The 22,295-nt window shown below is 34.1% G+C and overlaps 1 protein-coding gene across 5 annotated transcripts in view; it reads right to left on the bottom strand.

Moving 5' to 3' along the window:
- Nucleotides 1–278: 278 nt before the first annotated feature.
- Nucleotides 279–22,295, bottom strand: part of LOC101899338 (uncharacterized) — a 291,344-nt gene continuing 269,327 nt past the window's right edge. For 4 of the 5 annotated variants that reach the window (XM_059120028.1, XM_011297921.3, XM_011297919.3 and 1 more), the window contains 4 exons: nt 13,613–13,822; nt 13,172–13,401; nt 3,416–5,265; nt 283–1,881 (listed from right to left, as the gene is read on the bottom strand). In XM_059120028.1, coding sequence (XP_058976011.1) covers nt 1,722–1,881; nt 3,416–5,265; nt 13,172–13,401; nt 13,613–13,822 — 2,450 coding nt within the window. In that variant the 3' untranslated portion in view covers nt 283–1,721. Of the gene's footprint in view, nt 1,882–3,415; nt 5,266–13,171; nt 13,402–13,612; nt 13,823–22,295 lie in introns of all 5 variants that reach the window. The other variant, XM_005176626.4, reaches the window with a different exon arrangement.

Here is a 22,295-nt window from a genome sequence, read left to right as displayed (position 1 = left end):
TCAACCAAATTTTATGTTCACAAATACACTTCAATTTCAAAAAGTAAAAAATTCGAAGTGGTGTAAATATTCGTATAGTATTCACCTATCCTGATGGAAAACGTAACGGATTTTCTATTCCATCTGAATATTTCCAGTGTTTTAAAAAATTTCATCTTTAGCATCTTTTTGTATCTACAGGTAAATCCCAGCGAATGAGTTACATCACTCATACGCTCCCCCGAAGACAAACGGTTGTAAATAAAACACACTTGTTGTAAATTTCACATTAATTTTGTTGTTGTTTTCTTTATTATTATTATTAAATTAAAATTAAATTTAATAAAATTAATTGATTTATTTATTTAGTAGTTTTTTGTTATGCTTAAATTAACGTTTTTCTTGTCAATTGATTTGAATACTTGCAGTAAATTTATGTATTTATTTAGAGAATAAACAATTGTGTTCATTTCAATGAAATTTCATGTTTTTTATTGTTTTAGTTAATATTTATATATATAGCAGAGAGAGGGGGAAATAAATGATGTTTGGTAATAGTTGTAATGATAATAAAATGCTATTTTAATTAATACTTATTAACTACTTAATGTGATAATTGCGATGCATTAAAATGTTTGTATGTATTTATGTGTGTATAACTATGTATGCTACATATTTTATGTCAAAGTGTTAGTTCATGGTTTTGCGTGTGTGTGTGTATATATAGTAAGAATTAATAATGTTTGCATATAAACACGTTTAATATACAAATTACACATAATGTGAAATTGCTAGTTTTTTATTCAATTTTTGTAATAAATTTAAAAAGTTTTGAAAATCATAATAAAACAATAGGAAACAAAACAATGTTTTTTTTTTAAATTTCTTTCAAACCTCTTAAAAATGTGTCCTAAAAATAAGTAGGCATTAAATACCAAATATGGAAAAAATATTTGAAATTTTTTAGAAAAATTATTGTTTTAATTGAAGTAAAAGAAATTTAAATAAATGTTTCTAATTGCATATGAGGGTATGTATAATTTTTAAATTATATATTATTTTATGCTCATTCTATCTATAACAAAAAAAAACTTAAAAACAAATAAGGCAAAGTTGTTTTTTCTTTTCTTTTTTTATAAAAATACTTAAAATTAAAATTATACAAATATGAAGTTTATATTAAAAATTATTAATTTTTTTACTAATAAAAATATAGTAAAATTATAATGAAATGCCATCTTTGGTAACTTAATTCATTTATTTGCTACATATTCATTAATTGTTTTATTTTGCATGCTAAAAAATTAATTATTTATGCTGCATAGCTTAAACTGGGTCTGTTAAGTGGTCATGTTTTAGTTTATTATTTAAATAATATTTTTTTTTTCGAAATTTTTGTTTATTATAATTTTAAGTTTGCATGCAATGTTATTTGTCGTTTTTCTTTTGTTTCTATTTCAATAAATTTTAGACCTAAAAAATTTAATTTTGTTTTAACAATTCTACATAGTTTTTAATTAATTACTATCGAAATTGGCTGGAATTTCTTTACAGTAGTTTTTGTGTGTTTTTTAATATTTTATATCGACGAAAATTAGTTTCTTTTATAAATTACAAAAGGGAAATAATTGATATGGTTTTTTTTGTAATTTTATTTTATTTATAACTTCTTGTTGTTATTTAATATAAACAATATTGCCTTTTTAGAGTTGTTTTTTTTTTTTTTCTTTTCAAACATTTCTTTAATCACGTTCATCGTATTTATGTACAAAGGAATTCAAACCTGCCAGCTGGGAACATTGATTGGTATCGTACAGCGACATTTTGAGACGTTTACATTTGGCCCGACGATTTTTGAACCAGAATTGAACATTTTTACTCTCCAAACGGGGGAACTTTTGTCTGCAAAGAAAACGAATAAAAGAGAAAAGGGGTTTAGTAAAAAAAAAATTCTACGAATGCGACTCAATTTCCAATATTTAAAGGCTTTGTTAACAATTATAAATAAAACAATAATATTCTATTTTGGAAATAAATTGGAGTGCCTAAAAGTATACTCTTAAAAGACATTATTATGAGAAGTTTATTAAGGCTGGATTACACATGATGTTAGAGTCATATGCAAATTGACAATTTTCAACTATTACATGTAGCATTTTAAGGCATACTTTTAGGCCGTCCACAGAAATTTAAATATAGCTATTTAACAAGTATCAGTCGAGAGATGTATACCCTCAAAAAATGTCCGCTTGCTTCTTTTTTCAAACTCTTGATTCTTTGTGGGGATTTTCCGAAGGAGTGTCCACTTCGTATTTAAGTTAAAAGAGATATAAGTATTGAAAATTGTGACCCTTTGTGGGGAAGTTACCAGAAGGGCAGGATCATCTACACACCATATCTTTAATTGGAACAGACATTGAAATTTTAAACCCTTTGTAGGGGAGGTACCAGATGTAGTCGTCCCATATACTTCATTCTCACACCTGATCTTTTGTTGATAGATATATTTCGATGTGCTTGGTTTGAAAGAAGTCAGACGCTCATTTTGCGTTCTAAATTAAATGTTTAAAATGTTGACCCATTGTGGGGAAGGTACCAGAAGAATTGGACTGATATATCCCATATTCCCACCACTTCTTGTGTTGATAAATCCTCGTTTTCCATTTAATGATTATCCAAAATTTTGACCATTTTTCGGGGAGATGTTTGATCGAATTGGTCAATATTGTCCTTTTTCACTCCTTACCTACCACAGATAAAAATATTAGGATTTACATATTTTGGACAAAATTGTGTGATCTTTTTGTTCTATAAAGTAAATTATTTCCTGTGAAAATTTAGACTTTTGTGGGGGAGGTACCAAGAATAAGATCGATATACCCAAATTTTGATAATAATATTACGATGTACCAAGTTTGGACCAAATGGGATGCTGCCTTCGAGAGTTATAATGGACACCAGACATATGGACGGATTGACAGACGGACTCCCAAAAGTCCTAAAACGGATTTGGTCCAAAAAGTCCTAGGGACTATAACCGTTATTTCGATGAGGCACGTCTTAGCCGTATCAGGCACGTCTTAGCCCTCTATGGCCAGAGTAAGGATTTCATTTAGTATTGATTAGATTTCAAGTTAAATTTTTTTTTGAAACTCCTTAAAATATGCTATGAAAATGTGAAAAATAAATTATGAAACAGTCGGTTTACACATGACTATAACGTCATGTGTAATCGGACATTTAAGAAAAAAAAATTGGAAAGGAGACACAATTGAAATATATACTTGTCCAACATGATTCAAGCAACGACATGTTTGATATTTTTGGGACCCTGTGCTTCTGTTTCTTTTCTCCCACAAAACTCCTCTTAGAACTTCAACAATTATACCCCAAAACTTAAAAATAAAAAATTTAATTTTTCATTTCCCTCACTCACCTATAGGGCATTGTGTTCAAATCCTCCGTATACTTTAAGATCAGACTATGCGATGGATGTGTGTTCATGGCGAACCACTGCTCCAACTTTGGCACCTCTGTAACGGGATCGATGAATGTACGATTTCGTTTACGTCTCTCCTCCGATGAGATATTCGAGAGATTGAGACCACCGCCCGGCATTAGGGAGTTGGCTTGCATACCAGCTGCGGCGGCAGCAGCCGCGGCGTGATGGGCTGCTGCAGCATGGGGATGTCCTGCAGCGGCGGCGGCAGCTGCCTGACCAAAACCTGGCATATAATGACTCATGTACATGAAGGATTGCGAGAACATATTATTTGGCACCATTGGAAATGGTAGATCTTTGCGTTGGGCCGCCAGCATGGCATTGTTCATGTCCGGCGAGGGTGAACGAAAATCGTGCAAACGACTGGCATCATTGTCATCATCATCGTCGTCATCGTCCATATCGAGATCTTCATCGTCCTCCTTGGAAGAGCTTGGTTTGGGCGAAGAGGGCCGTGAATTGTTGTGGGAATTATCCAATGACTGATTGTTGTTGCTGCCACTGTTGTTGTTCAGAGAATTGGACGAATTGTTGTTGGTCTCATTTTCATCGCGTTGCTCCTCACCATCACCATTGTTGTGTGCAGCCTCCGTCGAAGCATTGCCTCCCTCATCATTACTGTGTTTCTCTTTAGTCATGTTATTGGCGTCATATTTCTCCCGCTCCTCAAATGACCGCGAATGAGAGCGTTCATTTTGTGATTCATTGAGATTATCGGGTTTCACTTCAATATCAGCATTCATGGGTGAAATGTGTTGATTATCATTGTGGCCCTCTTTGTTGTCATTCGCCTCGTTATCGTTTTGATGCCGCTCATGGATGGTTAGCGAGAGTGGCAATTGGGGAGAGTTGGGACGACTTTGATCATCATCCAAATCATCTGAATGCTGGGACATGGTATCAATATCTTCGGATTTTAAACTCAAGGGACTTTTCATAAAGTCATTGGACAGCGATAAGTTGCCCATGCTGGAACCCATAATCTGTTGTTGGCTGCTCATGCTACCGGTACTGCTGCCACCCGACGTCTGGCCCAGCTGACTGTGTTGACCCAAATAACCATTCATGGCCGCCTGCATGGCCCCGAAACCACCACGCATTTCGGCACGTTTCTGGGCTGCCCGGGCATTCTTAAACCAATACACCACATTGTTGACATCCAAAGGCTTGCGACCGCGACGTGATTCCAAGGCATTTAGCTGTACCACATAGGCCTGGATTTGTTGCCTTGAGGGATGGGGATTTTCTTGAAACCATTTCTGTAGACGTGGCAATTCCATTTCAGGATCGAAACTTGTGCGCATGCGTGTCTTTTGATTGGAAAACTGTGAATGCGACAGACTGGCATGATGATGCATGCTGGCATGCATGGCAGGATGTACCATCATATTGGCATGATGTGATGTCGGAGTGCCGGGCAGGACAGCCGATGTGTGATGACTATTTGAATCGTTTAGCAACAAAGATTCACGCGATGCACTAATGCTTGTGGGAACATTGCTACCCACCGCTGTCGAGGCGGCATGAAGACCAGCTTGTGCCGCAGCGGCGGCAGCTGCTGCTGCGGCCAGCGCTGCAGTACCCATATTGTGTTCCATTTCATTGTTAACACCCGCCGGCGGGGCACCCATGAAGGGCAATAGTTTTGGTGTCATCGAGGCCTGGGGTGATAGTTGATTCGACCACCATTGATCGAATTTGCGACGCAACTCTTCGGGTATATCGCCGCCGGGAAATGCAAAGGGATTCTGGTATGAACTGCGGCATATTTGTGAGAGGGTGACCTGGAAGGAAGAGAACGAAAACAAACAAATTAATTGAATGTGCTGGTCCAACATGGGCATTATGTCCGGTGACTTGTCCGTAAATTTATTTTAAAAATTTCGAAGACTCTAAAGGTCTTCTCTATGAGGGGTACATCGACCCAAATAGGAAAATTGAATTCAGCGCTAAAGCCATCATACGACAGTAATCCTAGATTTAAGGTATTTTGATTCCTTTTAAACCTTACGGTTGATGGTATAAAAAGCTTGGACTGATCGAAACCCACTGTCGTCCTAAGTTATTTTTTCTTTGAGTTCAACTAAATTAAGTTTTCATATTCTCTGACCATAAGTTCGAAAATATCAGTCGGTTTTGCCGACAGATGTATGTAATCAATGTCCGTATATCGAAATAAATTTTGATTTGGACCAATATTTTCCATTCCGCATCTGATCTTAGTCAGATATAAATATGATAAAGTGCCTGATTTTGACCACATCTACTAATTTCTTCATTCTATATGAGTTGCGTAAGGTTCCAGATATATGTGTGTGAGGTTCCAGACATAGTGGACCGATGTATTCCACTTCGTATAATAATAACAAAAATATTGGATGTAAAATGTAATTTCCCACTTTTTTTTGCGAATAGTTTTTAATCAAAATTTTAACCTGGAGATAATTTTAAACTGAAGCAGTGGATCGATATATTCCATCTTCACACCATATCTTGTGTTAATAAATGTATTAATATGTGTGAGAATTGACGAGAATCGGATGCTAATTTCGCATTTTATGAGAGATATAAATATTAAAAATATGGACCTGTTGTGGGGAGGTACCAGAAGAAGTGGACTGATATATTAAATCTTTACCCAAGATATTATGTTGATAGGAATATTGGGATGTGCCTAGTTTCAAAGAAACCGGATGCTCATTTCACGTTATATGAGCTGCATGGTTTTTCAAAATTTTGACCGGTTGTGGGGAAAGTACCAGAGGTAGTACTCTTTTCTATCCGTTAAAAGAGTTATAATTATTCAAAATTTGACCCTTTGTGTGGGAGGTACCAGAAGGAGTGGTCCGATATATTCCATCTTCCCACCTGGTCTTGTGTTGATAGAAATCTTAGGATGTGCCAAGTTTGAGAACAATCGAATGCTCATTTTGCTTTTTATGAGCTTCATGGTTATTCAAGATGTTGATCCCTTTGTGAGAGAGGTACCAGAAGGAATGATATGATATATTTCATTTTTACAGAAGATATTTTGTTAGTAAAAATATTGCGATGTGCCGATTTTCAATGAAATCGGATGCTCATTTTTCTTTTTATGAGCTTTACAGTTATTCAAAAATTTGACCCGTTGTGGAGGAGGTAACGGAAAGACTAGTCTGATACACTCCAAATTTTCACATGATCTTGTGTTCATAGAAATATTGGAATGTGTGAAATTTAAAGAGCATCGGTTGTTTATTACGCGTTTTATAAGAGTTATAATTATTTTAAATTTTAACCCTTTGTGGGGGAGGTACATTATGGAGTGGGCCGATATTGTCCTTTTTCGCACCTATCCTAGCGTTGATGAAAATATTAGGATTTGCAAATTTTGCAAAAAAAATTGAAGATATTTTCTTGTTTTATGGGGCATTTTTTCCCGGTCGATCGACTCTAAACGGATTTGATCCAAAGTGACCTAGGGTCTAAAACCGTTGTTTCGATGAGGCACGTTTTGGCCGTATCAAATGAAATATACCCGCTGAGGCCAAATGACTGAGGGCATAAAAATTCCATATTGGTATTCTATTTGAATTCTGTATTGAACTTTTAATGATTTTATAATCCAAAGCGTAATCGTCGGTATTATGACATTCTATAAATGATTACTTTTTGCAATTATGGAATATTTTTTTGATAAAAAAAATTGATTGATATCTATGTCGAAAAAGAAAAATAAATGATTCCTCCTTTAATTTTGAATCATAGTTGTCATGCTGACGCAGTCGCTTCCATATGACGCCATAAAATTGATAATTCTTTAATACCAGACAATTGTAAATCACCCGCTTAACCAAAGTGTTAACGTGAAAAAAGTCCCTCAACCAACCAATATGAAAAAAATAAAAATAAATAATAATTACTCATGTGATGAACCAAGTGAATACTTAAAAATTATCTCTAACGATTTGCACTAGTTTTCAATAATGTTTATTTATTTACATTTTTTTTTAATTTTCAAAAATAAATAAATTTTGTTTTATTTGCTGTCTTAAAAGCTAATATCATCATTTGGAAAGCAAAATAAATTCACATTAATTATAAATCACATACGAAAAGTGTTATTGCACGTATCACCACGACCACCACTCATCACCCTTGTGAGTTAATCACTTGGGCGTCAATTGCATATTACCTTAGAAATCCCCAACGGACACCCCCACCTACCTCCCCTCTTCTATCACAAAGTAATTACGTGTCACTGAATTATTTTTAGTGTTTATTGTCATTTAGCGAGGGGTATTTTAAGTGATTTTTCGAAAAAATATACCATCCAAAGCCCTCCTGATATCCGCTAAGTAGTTTACTATTCAATTTCCACATATATCTGATTCTCCATGTGTAATATGTCGAATTTGATAACATTCTTATCTCGCCCACCACAAAGTGATTACAAATTGAAAAAGCAGACACCAAAAAAAAAAAAAAAAAAAAAAAAAAAAAAAACAAATCACAACACCGCCAACCATAAAACGGAATCGTTAATCTCTATATCTATTTTGTTAAATCACAGTTCAAATCCACATAAACTCTTGTTAACACTTGGCGGAGTCTTCTTATCGATATTTATGACGGTTGTTGAGAATGCACTCGGGAAAACAACACTTCATACTGTTGTTTTGTAGTGGGCTAAAAAAAGTGTAAACGCAAGGGGTGGAGAGACAGAAAGAGCTAATATTGGCCTCGGAGTTAACAAAGGTGAATCCATAGCAGCGTATACAATGTAGATGTATTGTATGACATGGTAAGGTGCAACATAGTTTGATATGGCATGACACAATATGACATTACATTACAAAGTTTCTTAAGAGCTTCAATCGTAATTTTTTGCGAATATTTTTGAAAGGAAAATGGATTTTCAGAAATATTTTTTTTAGATTCTTCAGCATTTTAGTTATAGATTTGATGGGGAAAAATTGTTGAGCAATTAATCGAAAACAGTACAATTGTATTGAAAAGTCTGTAGAGCTTTTCAATAATAAGAAGAAAAGTTCTATGGATACATGAAAATTGCTTATTTTTAAAGAATATTTTAGAGATTTTAGATTAAGATAAAGTTTACTCAAGGACCCTGAGGCCACAAACGTGCACTTTAGTATATTTTTTCACACTGAACCTGAAAGCAACAACACTGATTATTATTTCCCAAGACAAAAGAGTTTTAATTGCGAACTCTTGTACATATTTTCTAAGGATTCAAGGATCCAAGCTTCAATGATGCATTTTTGATGATATTTTTTCAAGGATAATCCTCATCATGGTATGACATATGGTGCCCTCGAGGGCACAATTATTTCTAACCATGAAAAATCATATCTACATTAGGCGATAGACGTCTTCACAGGACATTCGGTCTGGAAAAAAACTAAATGGAACACTTCTAATGACGATCGCGGCAGGATATGATAGAAAGAGGATGCAACTACAACGGTAGATTTTTTTGTGTGAAAAAGCAGCCAAATGGTGATAAACCTAGAAGTCATATAATATTATTTGAGACGCAAAAGAACTACATTTAAAAAAAAAAATTAATGTTTTTTTCTCAATTTTTTTTTTTTTAAGAAAGGTAATTTAAGCTCAGATTTTTTCCAGAGAAAATATAACTTTGTCTGCAATTTTTAAAAATATTTTGGATACTTAAAATTTGGTTGATTTATTAACCAATTAATAATTATAAGAATATTTTTTAATAATATTTTATTTTAATATTTTAATTATTATAAGAATATTTTTCCACAAATTTAACACAAGATTTATTTATATTATATTTTAAGGACCAGGTTTATAGTCGTGATTTTTTTTTCTTTTTGTAGGACAGTCAGAGCTATTATACTGTTTATACCCTACAACACTATGTGTTGGGGTATTATAAGTTTGATTGAGCCAACATAGGAAATTTATGGATCTTCCTAACTTGCCGTCCGTCTGTCCATATTAATTTGTAATCAAGCTACAGGTCGGAATTATGGGCCGACCCTCATGAAATTTAATATAGTGTTTTGTTAAAGGTCAGAATAGAAGCCTATTGTATTTGGAGATAATCGCAAAATATTTAGGGGTTTAAATTGACCAAAAATTGGAAATTTTCCTGATTTTCAATTGCTCTACAAGCCACAATTATAGACCAATCGACGCGGAAATTTTGCATGGACTTAGAGGTTAGGGCTGGGCTGAAGCCTACCAATTCGGATGATAATCTGACAATATTTAGCGGGTGAAATAGACCCTAACTTTTATGTAAGAAAATACGAAAGTTGTCAATTAACCGCGAATATCTTTAATCCTGGCGAAACCAGAAACACACGAAGAGGTCACTTCTGAACATTATGTTGACACTGATATCCAAATTATCGGATGTATAGCAAATTAGGTACAATATGTATGTAAAAGAAATTGATCTTAGTTAGTTCGCTTATAAGTCAAGAACCACTGGGCTGATTTTGACACTTTCCACCAATTCGAACTGGCCTGTTGCCAGAAAAATATAAAATCTCAGAAAATCGCGGAAAAATATGACAATAAAAACGTGAATATTTTTTGTTATTTTTTTATAATTTTTGGTCATATATTTTTTATCGCATACGATTTTTTCAATTTGACTTACAATTTTGAATTGTACATTTTGTAAAGTTACTTTTTTACACTCTACAACACTATGTATTGAGGGTATTATAATTGTGAGTTTCTTTTGAGTAATTTCACAAGAATTTTAATTATAGCCAAAATCGTAGATTTTAAAAAATAATTTGTCAAGATACAATCTTAGCCCTTTTTGAATAGTTTCTCAAACTATATTAGGGTTTTAATTGTGAATTTAGAGGTGATATCTGGATTTTTATTTTATTTTTTTTTTTAATGTAAGAAAAACCTGTCATTAAGTGTCTATGAACTTTTTAGAATATATTTAGGGACTATTTGACTTATGCTCGCATGTATAATTTTTCATGATAATCATCAAATAATCTGTATTGAAGCCTGTGTACATAATCAATCCACTTTTATGCATATGATGGTCCTTAAAAATTATCCCATGAAATAATCCACTACCATAGCTATCAGGTTCTTTAAAACTCTTCCATTAAATACAAATTGAAGAGCTCTATTTTTTTTTTTCAAAATTATAATGGTTTTCGGTAATATTTCACATTTTTGGTATGTTCCAGAACTGCAAGAATGTAGAAATGTTTTCTACGAGTAAATTCTTGCGGGCTCTGGAAAAGAACATTTTTCTCAACCTTTTTTAAAACTCAAATATATCAAATATCTCACATTCATTTTAGCCCTTGGAAACTAAAATCCTCCATCGATCATGCCACTCGGCATGTTTTCCGCCATATATCCCCCCATGACAAATACGTGCAGATTTTGATGTGTAGTAGCAGTATAAATCAACTGATATCGAGGCTTAACTGTGATTTTTGCCGTTGTTGTCCACAATATGGAGTTTTTTCCCCAACGATTTTTGCAATCGTTTACCACAACGCTCTAATACCTGTTGACAAAGCTTTAGTTGAACAAAACGGGAAAAAATAAGCGTTTAAAAACGCCAACAACAAGCAGTAGACCATACAAATAAATCCCACAGCCATATTTAATCTCTTTGCTAATAACTTGCCACATGATACAAAGATAAAGATACAAACGACATACGGAGGTGGCGGTGATGATGATAACGTGACAATTGTACACTCACTCACTCATACACAATTTCAGAATACTCAAAGCCAATGTCTTCTAAATACTTAACATTGGTGTGAAAGCTAAATCCCAAAAATCCATGGTCTGTTCGTTTTGTGAGTGTCTCCAAAGAAAATACATCACCTAGTAGACAATTGTTGTTAGTTTAACCCAACAACACTAACAATGTTGGCAATAACATTAATAATTGTCAACAACAATAATATGGAATAAAACAATTGACACCTTCTCAAAAGCTAAATTGACGCCATAAACAACAAATCACAGTTAACCATTGAACAGCATGTAATTGATTTCTTGTTGTTATTGGTGTTGTTTTTAGATTGGCAAACTATTTTCGTCTTCCATGGCCCATCATAAAATTCTCAAGTATGTGGGATCCCCAAAAGTCATAAAAAATAAATAAAGAAAACTATTATAGCAATTGGCAGTAGTTTAAGGAGAATTTAGTCTGTATCGTGGGAGTAGGAGCGTGCCTGCAGGTCATAAAAGTTGAAATGGGGAAATAAATTTTAAAAATTGAACTTAAATTAAAGGTTGAAGTTGGTATGGAGTTTGAAAGATGATTATAATGAATAGGGGATTTAATAAAAAGAAACATTGCAACACAAAAGAGAGAGAGTCTTAAATATTAAAAATTCTCAAATAATCAAAACAAAAGAAAATTGTAAAAAAGATGTAAGTTCGGCCTTTGAACACCCTCCACCATTTGGAACGAATTTGGCAATTTAAAAAAAAATCCTTTGAGAATCCTGTTAAAATCTTAAAAATTCCGAATGTAGCCGTTATATTAGGGTCTATACGGCGACGTAGGCCTGCATAGGCAACTTTTGTAATAAGCCATTACAATATTCAAATCACCAAAATACTGAATATCGGGAGGTACCATTATATGGGGATTATACGAAGACGTGGACCTGAACAGACAATCTCCTGTCATAGGCTTTAGCATGCATTACGAACATCAAATACCAAATTTGAAACAATTCCGGTGAATAATGTCGCTAAAATCACCAAAATACCGAATATCGGGAGGTACCGTTATATGGAGATTATACGAAGACGTGGACCTGTATAGACAATTTTCTGTCATAGGCTGTAGTATCCATTTCGAACTTCAAATACCAAATTTGAAACAATTCCGGCGAATAATGTCGCTAAAATCATCAAAATACCGAATATCGGGAGGTACCGTTATGTGGGGGCTATTCCAAAACGTATACCTACATGGCCCATTTTCAATACCAAAAGTCCTGCAGACATAATATAGATTTGAGTAAAATTTTATCAATCTACTTCATTTCGTTTGGAAGCTAGAGTGATTTCCACAGATAGACAGATGGGTAGACGGGCGGATAGACGGACGGACATCGCTAAATCGACATAGTATTTTATGCTGATCAAGAAAATATATACTTTGTGGGGTCTAAAATGTATATTTCGGGGTGTTAAAAACGGAATAATAAACTTAATATACCCTCCGTACAATTGTGGAGGGTATGAAAGATTGCAATACAAATGGTCAAGTACTTAAATGCAATCTAAAATTTTCTAAAATGTCTCAAATAATCAAAGAAAAAAAAAATCGAAAGACGAATATGGATTTCATAGAGCTGTTAAAAATTTTCTGATTCCCCCAAACCTGTTTGGTTGCAACATCTAAGTACTTTCCTCGGAAATGAACCATCATCTTTCTCAATTTAAGAGCTGTGGTATATTTTAAGATTTTTTGTTATTTCACTTCTGATTTCCCCAACCCACCCCAAATACTGAAAACTTTTCTTTTCGAACACAAAACAAAAGGCATAATTTATAAGATTTTAATTAGTAGGATAAAACTGTGTGTCTCCGTATTTTTATCGGGTGGTTTATAATCCTTAAAGTTGTCTTTGTGTGTGTGTGTGTGTGTGTGAGTGAGACATTTTTGTCATGTATGTGTGAAGGAGAACTTACCTCATCCAATGGACAACCGGTTGAACGTAAAACCGCATGTGATTGCAGAACCAAAAGCTTTAAAAGTTTATCCTTGATTTCACCAAATGGTGAGGGTTTACATCGCAAGATGACAATGCGCAGCGTTACCACCGACGTTAGTTCGCCAATAATATCGGAAACAGGAACTACAGGATTATCGGAAATATGCTCCAAGGGTATGGGCTTCCAGTTTTTTATTATTAAGGAACCTAGGGAAAATGACAAGAGAAAAAGGGGGAAGAGAGAAAATAAAGGAATCAAATTTTAATCCTATTTTCAAATTTTTAATATTTTGTGAAGAAAAATGAGTTTTTGAGAAAAAGGGAGAAGAATGAGGAAAACTCCCTCCCTCCTTTCTCCCTCATTATTTTTTCTCGCTAATTTTTTTTCATTTTGTTAAATTTTCTCTGCCTGCCCTACCTCTTGCCGTTGCTGCTGTCTCCTGGGAATAACCCAACCTTTGTAATGCTGTTTGTACTATCTCCGACCAGGGTGTGTTTGCCGCCACAATCACATAACTATCTGTCTCAACATTTGGCCTTCGTTTCCATGGACTTCGTTGATCTATGGTCAGAGATGCCTGCAATGAGTGCACCGACTCCACCACACAGTGTAATGGTAATGATTTTGCTGCAATTAAACAAAAGAAGAAAGTTTGTATTATATATAAAATTTATTGGGTCTTAAAAATAGATCTTCAAATAGAAAATTTAGATAAAAAAAACAAAATAATGAAATGTATTTTGAATTACATGTTTATCGTAATTCGAGAGTTTCATTTGAAACTCGTAATTATGCCCTACGACACTATGAGTTCGGGGTATTATAAATTTGATTGGGCCAACAATTATGTAACCCCTCGAAATATTGGTTTCCCATATAGGAAAGTATATATAGATCTTCCTATCTCGCCGAGCTGAGTCGATCTAGCTATGTGTGTCCGTCCGTCTGTTCGTCAGTCCATATTAATTTGTAATCAAGCTACAGGTCGAAATAATGGAAGAAGGGGTTAGGGTTAGAATAGGAACCCTGTTGTTTTTGGAGATGATCGCATAATATTTAGGAGTTGAAATGGACCAAAAACTGAAAAATTTCCTGATTTTGCAGTTGCTCTACAGGTCACAATTATAGAGGATGCAAGTGCTCTCTCTCCCTCTCAAAACTCCATTTCCTTTCCCTGCTTCATGTAGTCTCGAAGACAAAAATTCCCATTCCACAACTTAGAATATTTTTTTCAAAAATAATTTTTTTAAATTACATTAAAAATGATAAGGAACGCACACACACACACATGCACACTCAATTAAATCAGTAACCATTATCACATTACACTTCGCTTTTTGGCGCAACAGCACAAACAACAAAAACGCTGTCGCTATTGTAAAATCAATTTCAGTGGAAGCAAAAATTTGTTATGCACAAAAAGCTTTATAAAAATCACACAGGATTTTATGTGAATGAATTAAAAATCATGCAATTTATGACACAATGAGTGTGTGTGTGTGTGGATGTTTGAGTGCGTATGGAAATATAGTTATTATTATTGATTTACAACAAACAATGTCAAACGGATGTGGCATAGGGGGAGCGGGTGTAAGCAGTGTTAATGACAAGGATTAAACATAAAAGCGAGCGCGCGCACACACAGATATGTTTACGGAAAATCAAATAAATCAGCATCGGTGTAGTAGAAGTGGTGACAAACAAATGTTTTAAACATTAAAAAAATCGGGGGAAAGAAGGTGTGTAATTTTTTTAAGCTGAGTTCTTTTAGTAACGCGAATGAGGGATAATTTTAATTGTAATACCTTAATGATTTTGCCACAAAAAAAAAAAATCATAGTAATTATAATTGGATAAACGTTTAAAAAAAATTAAACGTGTGGGCATTCCAGGAGGAACCCGAGGACTTTATTTATTGACATTTTTTTTTTTAATTCGTTAAAAACAAAAAAAATTCAAAGACCTTAAGAAAGGAGTCATATGAAATTTCTACTTTAAGGGAAATTCAACAATAATATCAATTAAAGAAATTATATTTTCACGGACTTTTGAAAAAAAACAACAAATCAAGGATGGAATACAAAAATATTGTTCATCAAGTTGCATTATGAGTCAACAAAGGAAAGAAATGCCTACTTCCGCTGTACACCAAAAAAAAAAAAAAATTTGCATCAAAAAAAAATATTTTTTTTGTTTTTTTTTATAAATTTTCAATCGTCATTTTTATACCCTTCACCATTGTATGGATACTGTAACACCTCGAAATATACATTCTAGACCCCACAAAGTATATATATTCATGATCAGCATAAAATTCTATGTCCGTCTGTCCGTCTGGGGAAATCACCCTAGCTTCCGAACGAATTGAAGTACATTAATTAAATTTTACTCAAATTTATATTATGTCTTCAGGACTTCTGGTATTGAAAATGGGTCATGTAGGTCCACGTTTTGGCATAGCCCCCATATAACCGCACCTCTCGATATTCGGTATTTTAAAGATTTTAGCGACATTATTCACCGGAATTGTTTCAAATTTTGCAATTGAAGTTCGAAATGGATACTACAGCCTAAGGCAGAAAATTGTCTTTGCAGTTCCACGTCTTGGTATAGACCGCATATAACGATACCCCCGGATATTCGGTTCTTTGTTGATTCTAGCGACATTATTCACCGTAGTTATTTCAAATTTGGTACTTGAAATTTGAAATAAATGCTGCGACCTATAACAGAAAGTTGTCTGTGCAGATCCACGTCTTGGTATAGCCCCCATATAATGGTACCTCCCGATATTCGGTATTTTGAGGATTTTAGCGATATTATTCGCCGGAATTATTTAAAATTTGGTATTTGAAGTTCGTAATGGATACTACAGCCTAAGTCAGAAAATTGTCTGTGTAGGTCCACGTCTTCGTATAGCCTCCATATAACGGTACCTCCCGATATTCCGTATTATCATCATTTTAGCTACATTATTCACAGAATTTTTTTTAAGTTCTGCATTTGAATATTGTAATGGCTTATGACAAGAGTTACCTATGCAGGTCCATGTCGTCGTATAGACCCTAATTTAACAGCTACATTCGTTATATTTAATATTTCAACAGAACTTTTAACGGATTTTATTGTTTTTGAGAAGTGCGAAATTCGTTCCAAATGGTGGAGGGTATTCAAAGTTCCACCCGGCCAAATTTACAGCTTTTTTACTTGTTTCATGTCAAAATACAAAATATTCTTCACAAAATTCCACTATAAATCTCAGAACAGACCCTATTAAAAAAACAAGTGAAAAATATGTGTTTGCTTTTTTAGAACTAATTTAACCTGTTTTAAAATCAAGTCAAAATCTCCCTTTATACTTCATTTTATGGAAAAAGTGTCAAAGTATAGATTATTCTATATCAAATTTCATTACGAGTCTCTGAACGCAAGAAAATTGTATATTCAATGTGTACCATGGAAAAATATCATCAATTTTTGTTAATAAATAACCTTGTTTATTAAAAAAAAACAAGCCAACAATGTTCCAAAAAATGAGCACTTTTCCAAATTTGCTTCAAATTTTCTTATAATATCACTGTCTAATAGAAAGTCTGGGTTCGGGAAAATACCAAGTGGATTTGCTACAACCTCTTCTTTAAGATCAAAACCTTGAAAAATTCAGGTTCTTAGGTCTAACGTTGTTAATGACTCTATATAGTTTTGGCCATATACAAATCTTACAGAGATCTTTGGATTACATCGTAAATCATTGTTACGAAAAAAAATGGGTCAAATCGGACCACTTTTTGGAAGTGTTTCCTTGCAAGTATTTGTTTTGCATTTTGACCATGTTTTTCATTTGTTTTCGCACAATAATTAATTAATTTTCATTTTTATACTAATTAACTATTCTCTATGAGAATCTCTCGAAAACCAGAGTAAATAGCTGCAATCTGTCCAAATGTTTAGGTTGAGAATACCGAAGTACTTAGGAAGTTACCTATATTTTAAAAAGTAAAAAAATTGTTGTATGGAACATAAAGTCATATTATTTTAAATCAAACTTTTCAAAACTTCACTTTCCCCTTGTATACATATCTGCCAAATTTCCAATCCATCAACAACAAAACTAATTCAAACAACGCATTTTCAAAACCATTATACCAACAAGCCATTTCAACCAAAAAACAAAAAATCTAACCAACACAACAATAACTTATATACCACATATACCGCCAACAACGTCATTATGTCCGACCACCACCACAGCACCGCATAATCATTAATTTCATCCGCTGGCCGGAAAAACCGTCATCACATCAACATGATTTGAGGTTAAAACAAAAGCGGATTTTTGCATTTAGAACATTATTTTTTTCGCATTGTTGTTGTTGGCTGTTCCACGACAATACTCCATATTTCCAGGCCTACAACAATATCCCATAAAAACAAGGCCGAAACCAAACATATGATTTTGATTTAGCCAGGGCTAGTGGGATTTCTGGGAAGGCAGGAGAGTGGAGGAGTTGATGTTGATGGCGGCTAAGTGAAAACAAAAATGTTTAGGGATTAAAACTAAAATGCATCATCAGCGTCATATTTTTAACGCCCAATGTGCGTTACACACCTACCATTTGCTGTGGTGTGGTGGGGGTGTTAGAGTGTGTAGAGGGCCTAACACATATTGGTGTCTTCTTTTTCGTTCGCCGAAATGCCAAATGTGCCAATGAATGTTTTAAATAATCAGCTTTTAGTGCGGTAGCACTAGTTGTCCATACGTCCCTCTCTCAGTCTGTCTGTCTGTCACTCAGTCATTCTATGCTTGCTGCCTCATTGGAAAAACAAAAATGCGCCATACCTTTCACCTCAACGAAATCCATATTGTTCAAATAGGTGTTACTGCCGCCATTTATTGTTCGCATGGAACTGGCGTGCCACTAAAGCGTTAAACAATTTATGGAATTCGCTGCTCTAAGAATTGAAAAAATGTGTATTTTTAAAATATTGTGTATTTTACATTTGCAGGGCAATCCATTCGCACAAATGACTTCATTTGTTGAATATAAATTTTACAGAGCCTACTGCCCTACGCTAGTGGCGGTGATAATTTCGGTTGTGGGTTCCAATGAAAAGGACGAAAAAAAAACAAGAATAATGCATCACCCATACAACAACAATAAAATCGTATAACAATATTGCTTAAAAGCGATTTATAATTGGAATAATTAATAATATTATTACCTGAGTTAAGCTTATTAGCATAAACTATGCGCATATGCATGTGGTGGCGTGTGTGGGCATGTAAAGTCCTGTAACAACACCACCAACACACATATCCATCATATATATTGAGAACAAAAAATAATAATGAAATAAGCTATCGCATATTACAGTAAGGGATATAACTGCCATCATAATATATTATGACGGGACGAAAAAGAAAAATATCCAAGTCAGTCTTTCAAAGCCGGCCATAAAGCTCAAATGTATTATAATACAGGGTGCGATGAAGAAACTGCAACCAACTTCAGACCGGTGTCATTTCTAAGCCACTCGTCCGACAGCTGTTAAAATTATTCCAGTGACGGCTCATTATATTGTTTACAAGCGTACAAATGCATTTTGGTGAGAATTTTACAGAATAAAGTTATTCGTAGCGGAATTCAAGCGTGATAGTGTGATTTCTTTATATTTCATTACCGTGGTACTGGTAGCGTAGCTCGACGTCAAGGAAGTGGACGGAAGAAAACAGCAACATCAGCAGAAATTGTTCGAAAAGTAAAGAAGGACTCAATCCAGAGCCTGCGAAGGGGCCGAAAATGGCTCCTGAGCTGAACATATTGCAATATTCCATTCGGCGAATATTGAAAACTGAGCTCGGGGTGAAGCCATTGAAATTTCAAAAAGTGTAAGAACTTACACCGCTACAGAAAGAAATTAGACTCAAAAGAGCTAAAGAGTTGCTTCGCTTGGACGAAAGTCGTGAACTGACGAATTTGGTTTTCTTCCATGAGAAAACATTCGTTGTCCGGCAGTGTGTAAACAAGCCGAAGAGGTCTGCATAATATGTGCACCTTCGGGTGGCCACCAGAACTCAAGCACCGGCCATGGTGATGGTGTGGGTCGCCATAACAGCCGATGGTCGCTCTCCGCTCGTATTAATCGACCGTGGTATCACAATAAATGCCGAATATTATCGCAAAAATAATATTATAAAAGTAATATTAAAGTCTAGGACACGCAAACATTTTGGCCGCAGACCTTGGCCATTCCAACAGGGTTCATCACCATCGCACTCAGCACACGCCACCCAAGAATGGTTACAAAATGAGGTTCCTCGCTTCATTTCCAGCCCACAATGGCCACCAAAATCTCCGGAAACCAATCTATTGAGCTATTATGTCTGGAGTATTTTGGCAAAGCAGGCGCTTCGCCTGTAATAGGCCAAAATACCGCAGAACAACATTCGGGCAGGATATGAACCAAAATTCAACAATTTAGAAAATATTTTTTTACAAAATAATTCTTAGATTTTAACACAATCCAATATTTATAGTCATTCTCAAAAATGTACAATTATGAAAAAATAGGATTTAGAAAAAAATCTTAAAATCCCACGAATTTTCAAATATTCTTAACATCGCAATCTAATTCTAAAGTTCTTCCAGCTCTTCAATTTATGAAATATACCCTCGAAAACACTTTGAAAAAAAAACGACGTTTAACTAGCCTCAAACTCCGATTTAAGTCATATTCTTAAAAATGTATACGATATATCGAAAATATTCCGAAAAGGTCTTCTGTCCTAGTCGGAGCGTAGTGTGAAAGAAAAAGAGAATGTGTAATAATTGCATTGGAATACCAAAAGTAAAATTTAAATACTATGGAAAATATATAGAGCGATTTCAAAACCGATGCATTTTAAATTTCAATTTTCTCATTTCGCTTCTTCAGCTATGCTTCCATAGAGAGTTAGCTCTAATTGGGGGCGCGGGATATAAAACATTTTGTGCTAATTTAAGAGAAAGTTATTAGGTGGCCAGTTCCGAAAATGGGGGAAGAATTCTTTCTGATTTAGAAGGTATGTGTAGACTGTTTCTAAGCCTTTAATGTTTATATTTGGCAAATTTTCTCAAATTGAGATATTGAGATTCCTTTCACAAAACAAAGAAAAGGGAATGCAACTGTTTCTACCAAAATGCTTCCTTTTTATGATACTACACAAAAAAACCTAAATCTGTATATCTTAAATATACAACAACAATAAAAAATTAGAATTCTTTCAAAAAATTCCCAAAGATCTCAAATCTCTATTAAGCAAATTAAGTAATTCCATGAAAGAAACAAAAACACTTTTTTAATCTGCAATAAAAATCAAATGATTTAAGTTATTTTTAATAGACTCCTCTCTCAAATGAACCTGACAAAAAATGCTACACTAACATATGTGCTAATACCCAAAATTTATAAATTTTTGATAAGACAGGTAGGCAAAAAAAAAAAAATTAATAATTGTTTTTAATTTATTATTGATGTAAAACTTTTGTCAGGGCTTAAGGCAATGCTTTTCTTATATGCACATAGTTTAGTTTCAGTTTTTTTTGCATTTCACCTTTTCTTCTCTCTCTCTCTCTCTCTCTCTTGCCAACTGCCACAGAATCTATCATCCAACCTTAAGGCTTTGCCAAGAAACAAAACAAGATTGTTGTAGAGTAAAATGAAATTACCATAAACCGTAGAGAAATTCTTTACAAAACTACAAAAAAAAAAGAATGGGAGATTTAGAGTGCAAGACACACACACACACACACCCCAACATCAATATAGAGTAAAACCCCCCAAAAAAATCAAAATACTCTGTAATATCCTTAAAATTTTCTTTTAAGCTTCTCAAGCATAAAATACCTTAATAACCCTGATGACTATGCGAGAGTTGCTTAAGCATGCAAGTAAATGCACACACACAGAGATACATACATCCAGAGAAGATTTCAGGTAAAACAATATCAGTGTTGTTGTCTTAAGATGTTTTACCAACATCCTGCTTAAAAATATGTGTTTGTTCGTATGTATGTGTCTTGCCAAACTACCAAGAAACCAAAAGCATCTGAACTTTGGAATCTCCACCTTAGCCATTGGCATTGAGCATAAAAATGACCAATCGCCAGTAGTTACCAGCCAAAGGCAAATAAAAACCTTAACACAGCTTTATTGTCTCCACCCGCTGTGAGTGGAGGGGGCGTTCGGCCAACATGATTATGTATACATGTGTATGTCCATGTGTTTGTCCCCATGTATGCCTGAGCTTTTGTTTATGGTCATGCTGTTTTAGCCATAATCTTATGCTCCAATTAAAAAGGTTATACCATAGTTTTTCAGCAGCAGCAAAAACACAAAAATATTTCCAGTTATTATTGTTTATGGTACTTGGCTACAAATGTTATTCTTATTGTTGTTGTTTTTGGAACTGTTGTAATGTTAGTCCACAAACATTTAAAATCCTTAAGTAAAAATCCTTAATTTTTTAAAACAACAATAAACTTCTTAAGACAGATTTTTTGCTGCTGTCCATACTTGTTGTTGTTGTTATTGCTATTACTACTGCTTGCTGTCTTGAGAGCTATTGTGTGCTGCAAGTGTTTTCATTGTTATTCTTTTTCGTATGATAAAATTGTAAAAGTCTTAAGGTTTTCATTGGCACATACATATGCACATATTAAGTACGGAGAGGGTTATTGGAAAAGAAATAAATAATAAAAAAAAACTTGGACGAAACAGCTGAAGCTAGAATGAAATTTTACACGAGGGTCAGTCTTAGTGTGTAGAGGTGCGATAAGGCCGATACGAAAAGTACTAAAATGTATTAAAAGTTAAATACTTTGTATTGGACAAACGGAATGAGCCACTGATGGAGTGCAGGATAGATGTACTAAAGGTTTTTTGGAACTTTCAACTTTAAGATGATGAAAAACTGTTAAGTGGTACTAAACATCTAAAATGGTACCATTTGGTATTATGAGAAAGGATAAAGCTGAAAACTTGAAATTTTGGTATGAGAATCAAGGTTGGAAAGTAAGTTTGATGTATGAAGGCGTTTTTATAAATGTTTGTATATGTA

This window comes from Musca domestica, unplaced genomic scaffold (assembly GCF_030504385.1).
Source record: "Musca domestica strain aabys unplaced genomic scaffold, Musca_domestica.polishedcontigs.V.1.1 16, whole genome shotgun sequence".
Lineage (NCBI taxonomy): Eukaryota > Metazoa > Arthropoda > Insecta > Diptera > Muscidae > Musca > Musca domestica.
The sequence above is the reverse complement of the archived record's forward strand: the minus strand, read 5'-3'. Positions and strand labels throughout refer to the sequence as shown.